This window comes from Gekko japonicus, unplaced genomic scaffold, assembly GCF_001447785.1.
Source record: "Gekko japonicus isolate JY-2015 unplaced genomic scaffold, Gekko_japonicus_V1.1 scaffold224, whole genome shotgun sequence".
NCBI lineage: Eukaryota > Metazoa > Chordata > Lepidosauria > Squamata > Gekkonidae > Gekko > Gekko japonicus.
In genome coordinates this window covers 412,338-424,626 of record NW_015170894.1, presented here as the reverse complement: position 1 = coordinate 424,626, position 12,289 = coordinate 412,338, and the positions used below count along the sequence as shown (strand labels likewise).

Below are 12,289 nucleotides of genomic sequence, written 5' to 3'. Positions count from 1 at the left end.
ATGCAAAAGCACAACCACAGGCACAGACTGCCTGAGGTGGCACCGTTCATCTTACCACCTCACTCCAAAGGGTCATGTAGACCAGGCCTCAGTTGCTGCTTTCCAGCCAGAAAAAAGGCCTATCGCCTGAGCCTTCCTGTGAACTATCAGGTCTCTCCCTGGGGCCAAAATGACCTCCATTCCAGTTGACTTCATCATCAACAAAAACAGGTTGCTTACCTGTAACTGGTGATCTTCGAGTGGTCATCTGTGCATTCATACCCATGGGATCTAGTGCACACACGCTTGTAGCAAGGTCTTTAATGGATTTTCACGCCCAGTCCCTCGGGCATGCGCAGGAACCCCACCGCGCATGCCCACAGGGGTGACCTTGGGCATGCGCAGGAACCCCACCGCGCATGCCCAGAGGGGTGGGCACGGACATCCCGCCAGTTCCTTCAAACTGCCGCAAATCAACCTCTATGAAAAATGTAGAAGCTGACAGCAGTGGGGAAGGAGGGTGGGTGGTGTGAATGCACAGATGACCACTTGAAGATCACCAATTACAGGTAAGCAACCTGTTTATCTTCGACGTGGTCTCTGTGCTTCACACCCATGGGAGATTAGCGAGCAGTGGCCTACCTGGAGGAGGGTGCTGGCAGGTCCTTACTGTGTCGCCGAAGATAGAATGATCATCAGCGACAGGGCTGATGGGAGGGGTGGATGGTGAGGTGGAAGTACGCGTCTTGGAGGTTAGGCGTGGCCCAGGTAGCAGCCTTGCAGATGTCCGTCAGGGGTACTCCCTGGAGGAAGGCAGTGGAAGCTGCAACAGCCCGGGTTGAATGGGTCTTGATGGGGCCAGGCAACGGCTGCTTTGCAATCAAGTAGCAGAGGTGGATGAGACCCGCAATCCACTTTGAAAGGCGTTGAGCTGTGATGCGAGTCCCCAGCCTCGCTGGTGCGTATGAGACAAACAGTTGTGAGTCACATCTCGTTGGGCGGATTCTGTTGAGGTAGAACAGTAGTGCCCTTTTGACATCCAAGGTATGTAACAGTCTGTCCTCTGGGGATTTCAGAGCTGGGAATCAGAGGACTCCTAGTGTGGCATTTGGACAGGAGTGTCCTGTTGACCAGTTAAAGGTCTCGGTGGAACGACAGGGGTGGAAACGACTGGGGTTTGAACGACCTGAGGGTTGGGAGGACGACTGTGATCCAAGTTATGCTGGGCAGGATCGCCTGCAGGAGGACGAGAGAGAGATGCTGAAGGTCTCGACCTGTAGGCTGATCTCGATCTATGAGCAGAGTGGGATGAATATCGATCCCATTTGGAATAGCTCGCCGGAGTCAGCCATGGCAAGGATGGTGGATAAGCCCCATACAGATACCTCATCTGTCGTTGATCCCAAGACAGAGGTGGTGGCGGGGGTAAGAAGACTCGCGGGGATCGACTTCTGGACCGTGGACGTCTCAGAGACAAAGCGGTAGCATGTCTTTGAGAGGAGCCCGCGTAATCTCGGTTGTCGATATCGACAGATTGACTGTGCAGACGTGGAGGGTGACGCTCCGCGTTGCGTGAAGCATATTGGTGCCGACGTGGATCGATGTCGGGAGCTTCCGATACCGTCGATGACGGGGAAGGAGACGGAGAAGGCTCTGCATCCATTTGATTACTTAGGAGCTCTACCGTTTCGATGTCAGAGTAAGGACGCTCCATTTGGTGGACAGGGGAGTCCAAGACATTGATGGTCAGTATCGGTGGAGGGACTAGGAGCGGGAGGCACTTTAGGGGCATCACCCAGTGCAGCCACCACTACTTTCCCCTTCTTTGCCGCCTTAAGGGGTTTGGAAGAGCCCTTCTTTGCGGACTTTTGCTCCTCACTTGGCCTGAACTTCTTTTTCACCGGCGTGGAAGCGAAGGATTGTGCCTTCGATGCAGGAGGCTTCGGTGTCAGTTGGCCGATATCGGAGGCAGGCCTTGATGCCGGAGCCGTTGATGTCGATGGTTTCTCGGCGTCCATCGCTGAGGAAGGATGTAAAGCCGATTCTAGCAGGGCCACTTTAAGGCGTGCAGCTCAGTTTTTTCGGGTCTGGTTTGAAAAGCGAGCACACTGGCGACAGGATTCGGGTCGATGAGACTCTCCAAGACAAAGCATGCAAAGGGTATGACTGTCAGGAGGAGCAAGTTTACTACCGCAACCCTTGCACCTATTAAAAAAGCCCCACTACTTCTCCATAAAAACCAAAATGAAGACGAAAGAAGGGGTGGGGGGGTAGCCCGAAGGCCCAAATGAGGTAAAGCGGCAACCTCCCCCTCAGCAGAAAATAAAAGGGTTTTTTTTAAGTTTTTTGAAAGAACAATGAAAAAAAGGAATAAACTGAGGAAAAAATCCAAAGAGCCGTGAGGCAAAAAGCCAAAACACGCGAACCGATCAGACCGACGAAGAAAAAGGTCTTTCCAACTCGGCGGTAAGAAAGGAACTGGCGGGATGTCCGCGCCCACCCCTCTGGGCATGCACGGTGGGGTTCCTGCGCATGCCCGAGGGACTGGGCGCGAAAATCCGTTAAAGAGCTTGCTACAATGCCGATCGATCCAGCGCGTGCGCACTAGATCCCATGGGTGTGAAGCACAGAGACCACGTCGAAGATCATTTTGATCAAGAAGCTCCCTGTATAAATCCAGGCCTTTCATTAAGGAGCCGCATCTAACAACTAAGACCCAGCGCCCAATGCTACCATCGACAGCCTGTGCTTCGCCAAATTGTAATAACAACTGCTGACTGTCTTTTTAGTACGCCTGCTGCTGTTACTACCTTGCCATCGCCGTATAAGCTGATAACTGGCACTTTAAGTCTTGTTTGTATGGTTATATTTATAATTGTTGCTTTCTCTGTCAAATCTCATGTAAGCCGCCCTGAGACTGCCCTGGTCGGGAGGGAGGGGTATAAATCAAATAAACAAACAAACAAATAACAAGTATAAAATTATATGCTGCACAAAACAAACAGCCAACTTACTTGAACATACAAAGGAATCCTTGTTGAAAGTCTTCGAACAGTGGTAACAAACAATGGGTCCCACCATTCGGATTGTGCTGAAGGCGTGTCCATTGACGGCTTTCTTATCCTTGTCTTTCTCCTTGGAATCTCTCTCTTTCGTTTTCTCCTTGTCTCTCTCCTTTTCCTTTAAAAATAAAAAGGGGGGGGGGACAGGAGGGGAAAATCAGTTGGATGAACGAGTGACACTCATCGCTCTCAGTTTGTACTTCTTGATTATTTTTGCCAGGGCTATTTTTGGGCAGGAAGGCACAGGAACGGAGTTCCGGCTGGCTCCTGAGTTGGCCACGCCCAGCAGGAACTCATTAGCATAATAGGCCACACCCAAAAGCAGAAACTCATTAGGATTGGCTACATTAGGGGTGTGTGGCCTAACATGCAAAGAAGTTCCTGCTACAAAAAAGGCCCTGGGTTTTGACAACAAATAAGGTAAACTGAATAAGAAGCAAAAGGTGGGTGTGGCTGGATGACCACACTTCTGGTGGCATGGGGGTGTGTAGCTTAATATGCTAATGAGCTGTGCTGTCAGGGGTGTGTCCTAATAAGCAAATGAATTTCTGCTGTTGGGTGTGGCCTATTATGCTAATAAGTTCCTGCTGGGCTTTTTCTACAAAAAGAGCCCTGACTGGATTCCTTTCCTCTCCTCCTCGTACCTGCTGATGATGGCAAGTATCGTTTGCTAATAATATTGGTCACCAGATCATAGAACTGGAGAGAACAGAAAGGCACTTTGAGGCAATGCTCTGCCTCAACAAAAAGGACCAGCCAGCCATCACATCTCCCTCCAGAGCCTCGGGACTCCCAGAAGCTTATCTGGGTTCCTGAAGGAGAGGCCAGTAATGACAGACTTTCCCGAAGGACAGTTTCCCTTCACTATGGATCTCCCTCGGCCATATGTCACTGTGCTCCAGAGCACACTGAAGGACAAATGACGGAACAGCCTGATAATGTGTAAATCAAGCACACACACACACACACACACTCAACACAGAATATACTCCCCAGATCCTCCACAACACACAGGGCTTCCACAAATGACAAGCTGACATGAAAAGAAGGAAACAGATTGACCTGGCTGACTGAAATCTCAGGAGGACATTGCCCCTTGGGGCACATCAAAGTTCATGTCCCAAAGTGTCTGCAGCCCAGAAAACTGGGTGAGTTTTACAGCAGTGCATAAAGCGTCTCTTTTTTTAAAAAAGGCATGTTCTGTAGAGAACAAAATTTGAATGAGAGACTCCTTTCCCTAGCTCTTGTGTCTGATCAGCATTTGCAGGGCTATTTTTGGGCAGGAACGCTCAGGAACGGAGTTCCGGCTGGCTCCCGAGTTGGCCACGCCCAGCAGGAACTCATTAGCATAATAGGCCACACCCAACAGCAGAAATTCATTAGGATTGGCTACATTAGGGGTGTGTGGCCTAACATGCAAAGGAGTTCCTGCTACAAAAAAAGCCCTGTGTTTTAACAAGGTAAACAGAATAACAAGCAAAAGGTGGGTGTGGCTGGATGACCACACTTCTGGTAACATGGGGGTGCTTCCTAATGTGGTAATGAGCTGTGCTGGCAGGGGCGTGGCCTAATATGCTAATGAGTTTCTGCTGTTGGGTGTGGTCTATTATGCTAATTAGTTCCTGCTGGGCTTTTTCTACAAAAAGAGCCCTGAATTTGTTTTCAATACAGATTCTTAGGCGTCTGTCACAGCGTGGCCGGCTAGATCTTTACTGCGTACATTTTGCTGGTGATTGATCTGAAGTCCTTGATATTATATATTTCGCTTAAAACCTTTCTAGTCTTTCACTGCAGTGGCACGAACCAGGTTTACCGGAGGTCCATCCGGGCACTTAACCTGCTTTGCTTCGGCAAAATGGCTGCATCACATACCTTTCGTCGGCACTTTGGACCCAGTATTAATGGAATTTCTCAGAACTGTCTGCCTTACGTCATATCCATACCACAACAAAGCTTAGGGCCACATGTCTAACCCTTGCTGAGCCCACATCTCCATCTTCCCATATTGAACATAATGTAAGAAGTGAGCCAGAAATTATTTTCTTGTGTTATTTTCTGTACAGGGAGATGACCCATACAATGGACCACAGAGTCCAGCATCCAATTTCACACAATAGCCACTTCTTGCCCTGGAGGACCAACAGGTAGGGCACATAAATCAAGGCCTGGCCCTTGTGTTGCCTCCCAGCACTAGCATTCAGCGGCTCAGTGTCCCTGGCTCCTTCAGTGGTCATGGCCAGTAGACACTGATGGGTTTCTCCTCCATGTCATTTATTGTATTATGTACTTCATTTATACCCCTACTTTCTCCCCAGCAAAGATCCAAAGAAGCTTACAGTTTTCTCCTCACCTTCATTTTATCCTCACAACAATCCTGTGAGTTAGGGTAGGTAGTGTGTGTCACTAGCCCATAGTCACTGATCAAGTTTCCACCGTAGAGTGGAGATTCACACCTGGGCCTGGCTTCCCAGATCTTAGTCCAACCTCAGTGCACCATGAGTCTGCCCAGTTCCCTTCTCAAGCCATCATTGCTCAGGAACATCACTACTTTCACTAGCAGCAAATGCCACAATTTGATGATTCATTTTCCAGAGTGGTATTTTCTTTTGTCTCTCCTGCGTCTATTGCCCATCATCTTAACTGCTGCATTCGAGTTCTAGCACTGAACTAGAACATTCGAGTTAAATGTTACAGTGTAAGCTCGTTAGGCGCTGCGGTGGCTCAAGTGGTTAAGAGGCTGAACTGCAGGCTGTGGAAGGTCGGTAGTTCAGCAGTTCGAGATCCGAGTGTGCCGCATGATGGAGTGAGCTCCCGTCTCTAGTTCCAGCTCCTGCCAACCTAGCAGTTCGAAAGCAAGAAACTGCAAGTAGATAAATAGGTACCACTTCAGTGGGAAGGGAACAGCGTTCCGTGTGCCTCGGTGTTTAGTCATGCCGGCCACATGACCACGGAAATGTCTTCGGACAGCGCTGGCTCTTCGGCTTTGAAACGGAGATGAGCACCACAACCCTAGAGTCGGACTCGACTGGCTTTCGAGCAAGGGAACCTTTACCTTTACTTTTTAAGCTCGTTACTTAGGGCACAGACCTGCATGTTTGCTATCATTCTTCAAAGCACTGTGCATGATGCTTTGCAGTGTATATACATTATTACTGATAATTTTTGGGTGGGTAGGGAACAACTGTGGTGGCTCAAGTGGTTAAGACACTGAACTGCAGGCTGTGGAAGGTCGGTAGTTCACCAGTTCGAGACCCGAGTTGCCGCATGATGGAGTGAGCTCCTGTCTCTAGTTCCAGCTCCTGACAACCTAGCAGTTCGAAAGCAAGAAATTGCAAGTAGATAAATAGGGACCACTTCGGTGGGAAGGTAACAGCGTTCCGTGCACCTTGGTGTTTAGTCATGCCTGCCACATGACCACGGAAACGTCTTCGGACAGCGCTGGCTCTTCGGCTTGGAAACGGAGATGAGCACCGCAACCCTAGAGTCGGACTCGACTGGCTTTCGAGCAAGGGAACCTTTACCTTTACCTAGGGAACAACACTATAAGCCTGTATATTAAGATAATGATACTAGGACAATGAAACAGATAACTACAGCTTGTGGGGATGGGGTGGGAGAGAGACAGCTGTCAAGTTCTGCAATCGTCATGATGAAAAGTTCCAAGCCCCGTGGATGACGCACGCAAATCCTGGCAACAGCCTGTGCAATGGTCTCCTCTCTCTGCACTCAGCCCTACAAGCTTAACACACATACCTACAATTCTGTCTTCAACCCCTTCAGGGCATTCCTACCAGCCCTCTTTTTTTGAGTGCTGCATTCCAAGATGGAAAAAGTAACATTAACTTCTGTTCCAATCAAGGCTGCAATCCAGTGGTGCATGGTTATCAGGGAGAACAGCCCCCTCCTCAGGGCTTCCCATACCGATCCTAAAAATACAGCTTCTCGGAAGAAAACCCCTCTGGTGCCAGTGGAAGGGCCACCCCAATGCAATCCATCTGCAGCTTTACATCAGAGCCAAGGAGCTTCTGCTGAACTCAAGAGGAGTTTCTCGGTCAAGCGGGTTCCAGGGCGCCCTGCGTTCTTTGTTGAAACCACGGAAGTTGAGTTCCTAGCTGTGATGCAAATGTTCAGCCAACGTGGCCGAACGGAAGGACTAAATTCATCTGCAAACCATCCCCACTAAATTCCGTGTATTTGAATATTTGGTAGCCTCCGCAATCACAAATAAAGCAACATAGGCGTTTTCAAGATTTGAAGGTACACGAGGCCAGCCTGAGGAACTACCCGTGGTTTAGTCTTGTAACAGAGACATTTGACCTGTTTGGGCCAAGCCCTCTATTGCTGCAGACTGTCTGCCTGCAATTACCTGCCTCATCCATACCTCATTCCCAAAGACAGGCTAAGCCCCTATGTCCGCTGGAGAAACCCCGAGCTCATCCTCTGCCTGCCTGAGGTGGTCTTCTTGTATCTTGACTGCACCACTATGAACTATGGAGAGGGGTTCCAGGGCCCAAAAGGGGAAGACTCAGTTAGACCCTTTCCCCATGATATGCTAGTTTTCTGCACGGAGACCCTGGGGAAGGTTTGGGAAAGCTTTCGATCATGTGAGATGCCACCCCCACCTGCCCACGGCATGAAATGGGGCAGCCCAGACACAGGTTTTCTATCTTGGTGATGACCAACCCTGAAAAATGCTTAGAAAGACCTGAAAAGCCATCCTTCTTAGCCTGTTGCACATACCAAGCGTAGTGACTAAGAATGCAAGCCAGCAAGAAAAATTATCATGGCCAGAGACTCAGTAGCCTGATGCAGTCACAGTGCTACTGACCCACCTTGCATGGTTGTTGGTTGGACATTCTAACACATTGCTCAGTCTCGCCTGCAGCACACAGTAAATTTCAACAGACAGCTGTGCATGTCACACAATTCTTTAACTTTGCTCTCAACACCGATGCCTTGGGAAGGTTTCCATATAACTCACCTGCCTCGCACCCTGAACTTTTAAGCACTCATTTGGACACCAAATGGCATCTCTCGATAACACTCTCTCCTGACCCGTGAAACCAAAATAGCTACCAAGACTAATTTCTCAAGAGACACAGACTCCAGAGTGGGGGGCTGGTTTGTTTTAAGGAACAGTCTTTAATCATTAGGAAAGAGAGAGAGAGACTGAGTTCGGTTAGAAAACAGGAAATGGTGTTCAACAGCTTCAACGAGTGAAATAGGTTTTTTAAAGAAACCGCTAACTTGTTTTCAAAAATCACCCACCGCTTCCAACTAAGGTAGACAGAACTGAATCTTCTTGCAGGGATGGTACAATTATTCCTGCCACACCAAATGCAGAAAGGAACCCAGAGACAGAGCTCTCGTTGATGGTCAAGCCCCAGTTCACAGCACGAGAGCTTTTTAAGCTCACTGGGGCACAACAAACCACACGGTGTTCTGTTAAGTCTGAAAAACCTCGCCTGTTTTCCTCGCCTGAAACCACGCCAGCATCAACGTCCACAAGAAGACAATCGCTTGCTTACCTCAAAACGTGACCGTCCAGCCAGCCTCACTGTTATGTACGGCACATCGGAAAACCGGTGCCACTTTAGCGACATGCTTTCTGGATATGGTGCGAGGGGACCTGAGCTGGAGACTGATCATGCCGTAATGCTGGAACCAAAACCTATCTCACTGCTGAGGCAGCTGTCATAAAAGGAGGGCTGGTGGGGGGGGGGGAAGGAAGTCAGAAACAAGTTGAGCAAGGAAAGGGCCGAGGGGAGGGGAGAAGGAAGGGCTGCTTCTTGTGAGCTTCCTCGAAGATGATGTTAACCGTTCTGGTGCCGGAGATGTCATCCTTTGCGGAGACTTACAAGAAAGTTACAGAAAAAGCTGGTTCTGGCAATACGACAAAGAGGGGAACAGCAAAACTTCAAGAGTACATCTCTTGGGAGCTGACATTACTGCCCCTAATTTCCAGTTGTCACCTAGAGCCCAGTCTTAGTGTTTTATGCTGCACGCTAGGGGCATCCTCCAAAACTAAATTTCCACCGAAAGCGCAATTGTCAAGATAAACAATTACAACTTTAAGACAACCTAGTGACCAGCATCAGTGTTAGAAGCAGCTACTGAAAAGGCTTCCTGTTTCACTTCCTCTTTCAATTTTTTTTAACAGCACCAGAAAAACACCCTTGCGCACCCAAGAAATGGCTACAGTCTGCACTGATTCAACATAGAAGAAGCTCCTTGTGCGCGTGTTAACTGAATTCAAAGTGGATTCCTCAACAAGAAATAGACAGAGATGCTCAAACTAGCGAAGAACTACCGAGTGCCATCTTGAAAAACCATAGCTGAAAGGGCAGGATCCAGCATTTTAAAATAAAACACAAAGAAAGAACAAAGAGCTGCCACTGAAAATGGCAGCCCTGTATCAAGTTGCTTCTTTCTGACGTCATTAGGCTGTGGATTTCCTCACTAGTATCAGACAACATTGTGGGCAGAGAATACAGGAGTCAGGACACTAAACATTTGCATAAATACACAGGGCCCAGAGGAGCTGCTGCTGAAAATGGCAGCCCCCATACCAAGCTGCCTCTTCTGAGCATCATTAGGGTGCATATTTCTTCACCCCTCACTAGCATCAGGCAATGTTGCAGAGTGGGAGGGAGCCAGAGGAAGTGGGGGACACAACATTTTAGATAAAGACAAGAAGAGGGACCCGCGATACTCGGGAGGGGGGCTCTTCAGGGCTGAGGAAGCGGGAGAGGCGTGCAGACATGAAGTCGGGCTGCCGCGCAAGGGTAGAAGTGCTCCCGTGTGTGAGGGAGCCGGCAAGGCGGACCGCCGGGAGATGGGGGGGGTGCCAGGTGCAGAGAAGGCAGCTGTGGAGTCAAGGGAGAGAGCCGTGGTGCGATGGGCGGGCAAATGGACTCCACCGTGCCGGCCGGCCCCCCAACGGAGCCGGCGAGCGGGCGCAGGGGCAGCAGCAGCAGCCGGGCGGCCCAGCATTGGCTGTGGGTGGGGGGGCGGTGGCGGCGGCGGGAGGCTCTGCGACCGTCTGCTCTTCCGTAGCGCCGCAGCAGCGGCGGGGGGCTCTGCAACTGCCTGCTCTTCCGTAGCGCCAAGCTGCCGCCGCAGCCCAACCACACACTTTTGGGGGGATTTAAATACTTACTGACAAACCTTCTCCCCCCCCAGCAGCGACAGTGAGGCCTGCGCAGCTGCAGGCCCGCCAAGGCCCCCCCTCCCGTAATGACTGTGAGGCACCGTTCCCCGTGCGTTCCCTGTGCATGTGCAGTGAACGCTTTCCTACATTTTGGGGGATTTAAATATCCCCCCTATATTTTTTTTACAGTTTTTAGATTTTTGTGCATATCTGGGGATTGCCCCAAATTTGCAGGAAAATCTCCCTGCCCCCCAAGTGCTCCCGATGTGCGGATTTAGATATCTGCACACAGGGGGCAACTTGGGAATTAGATATATAGATGAACACAGAGCTGCCACTGAAAATGGCAGTCCTGTACCAAGTTTCCTCTTCCCAGATCATGAGGCTGTGTATTTCCCCATCCCCTTAAGGCAGACTAAGATGAGGGAGGCATCAAATAGCCTTGTCAACTGCTTTAACACTCAATTACCAATGATTAAATTAGTAACTCGATGGTATATGACACCGACTCAGTTATCATATTCATCGCTAATAACATCACCTCGAAGGGTTGTGGCGTTAAAGGCACTTACTTCCATATTTGGTGGTCATGCACGTTAATCACCAGATTCTGGACCCGAATAATTAGCCAAGTCAATAAAATTACAAAATATAAAATTCCTCAGTCACACAAAATCATACTTTTAAATCTCTGGGATGAGACTCAGATGTCAATTCCTAAACATGTGCAAGAATTATTAGCTATTTTATTTACAGCGGCCAAAACACTTTTGGCTACTAAATGGAACACTACAACGCTACCTACTATATATGAATGGTTAAATAAGTCTTGGGACTATTTTGTTTTTGACAAAATCACAATAGAAGTAGAACACGCTAACTCAGAATTACTTAAGTCTTATTTTGTTAAGAAATGGACACCCTTCATTGAGTTCTATTTAGGGCATTGGGATTTTTCTAGGATTAAAATTCTTGATAAGCCAGATGCAAAATGGATGATTGTTTGTTAATTTTTATTTAAAAAATCTGAAAGAGCTTTATAGTGTTTACACTTAAGAAAGCGTGTTTCCTGTATTGTAGCTGGTATTGAAAATTTTGCATCTTTGAACTAGATACTTGGTTAGTTTATTGTTATATTGCAAGTTGTATCTAGCTATCACTATTGTTTGATACGGTTTTATAATAATTTCTGTGTAACTTGTTTAAGCTTGAATTTATTTGTTACTCCAATTATTTTCAATAAAGTTTGTTATTCAAAAAAAATAGCCTTGTCAACTCCAGGTTTGGAAATACCTGGAGATTTGAGGGTGCAGCCTGGGAGGGTGGGGTTTGTAGAACGGGAGGGTCCTTGGTCAGGTATAAGGCCACACAGTCCACCTTCCAAAGCAGCCATTTTCTCCAGGAGTGGTGGAATGAACGTTTTAAATCAACAAATAAATGATCAATAAATGATCAATAACTGATTTGTTGTAATCTGGATATCAGTTGTGATTCCGAAAGATCTCCAGCTCCCACTGGGAGACTGGCAACCCTGGCATCAAAGGCTATCAGGCCCTGGGGGCAGTTGTAGTACTCTCTACAGGGGATTCAAAACAAGGCTGTTGTTTGAAAGACTCCACCTGCATTCCTTCTAACATGCATTTCTGCCGCTAGAGAGCACGATGTCTGGATAATTAGCCAAGTATTTCTGTTTTTCCTATCTTTTCTATTACTGTTCATTCGAACCAGTGGTCTTGAACAGCTGGGGTTACCAGACCCCTCTGAGCCCACAGGAGGGGACTTTTGGGAAGGGGGCGTTCCAAGGGGGGTGGGGACAGCCCCAATGTGATGATGTCACGCAGAAGTGACATAATCATGTTGGGGGTCGGCTCCTGCGCCCCAAGCCAGGAATTCATGGTTTGGAGTGCAGGTACGCATGGCCCCCCTCCCATTTCTCCCCCAAAGCATTTAAACAATCCCTTTATATGCTTTGGGGAAGAAGCGGGGGGGGGGGGCGGGGGGGGCCCCCGCTTCTTCTCAAAAGCATTTAAAGGGATCCTTTTAAAGCTTTTGAGAAGACGTGGGGGGGGTTGGTGTGTCCCCCTCTCCCTCCCTCCTG

At 48.7% G+C, this 12,289-nt stretch overlaps 1 protein-coding gene across 1 annotated transcript in view; it reads right to left on the bottom strand.

The window, feature by feature from the left end:
- LOC107116551 (A-kinase anchor protein 13-like) overlaps positions 1 to 12,289 on the bottom strand; it is a gene marked incomplete at its 5' end in the record, with an annotated part of 206,382 nt that overhangs the window by 13,080 nt on the left and 181,013 nt on the right. Inside the window, one exon of the mRNA XM_015418487.1 lies at positions 2,994 to 3,159. Within this exon, the coding sequence (XP_015273973.1) occupies positions 2,994 to 3,159 (166 nt within the window). The remainder of the gene's footprint in view (positions 1 to 2,993; positions 3,160 to 12,289) is intronic.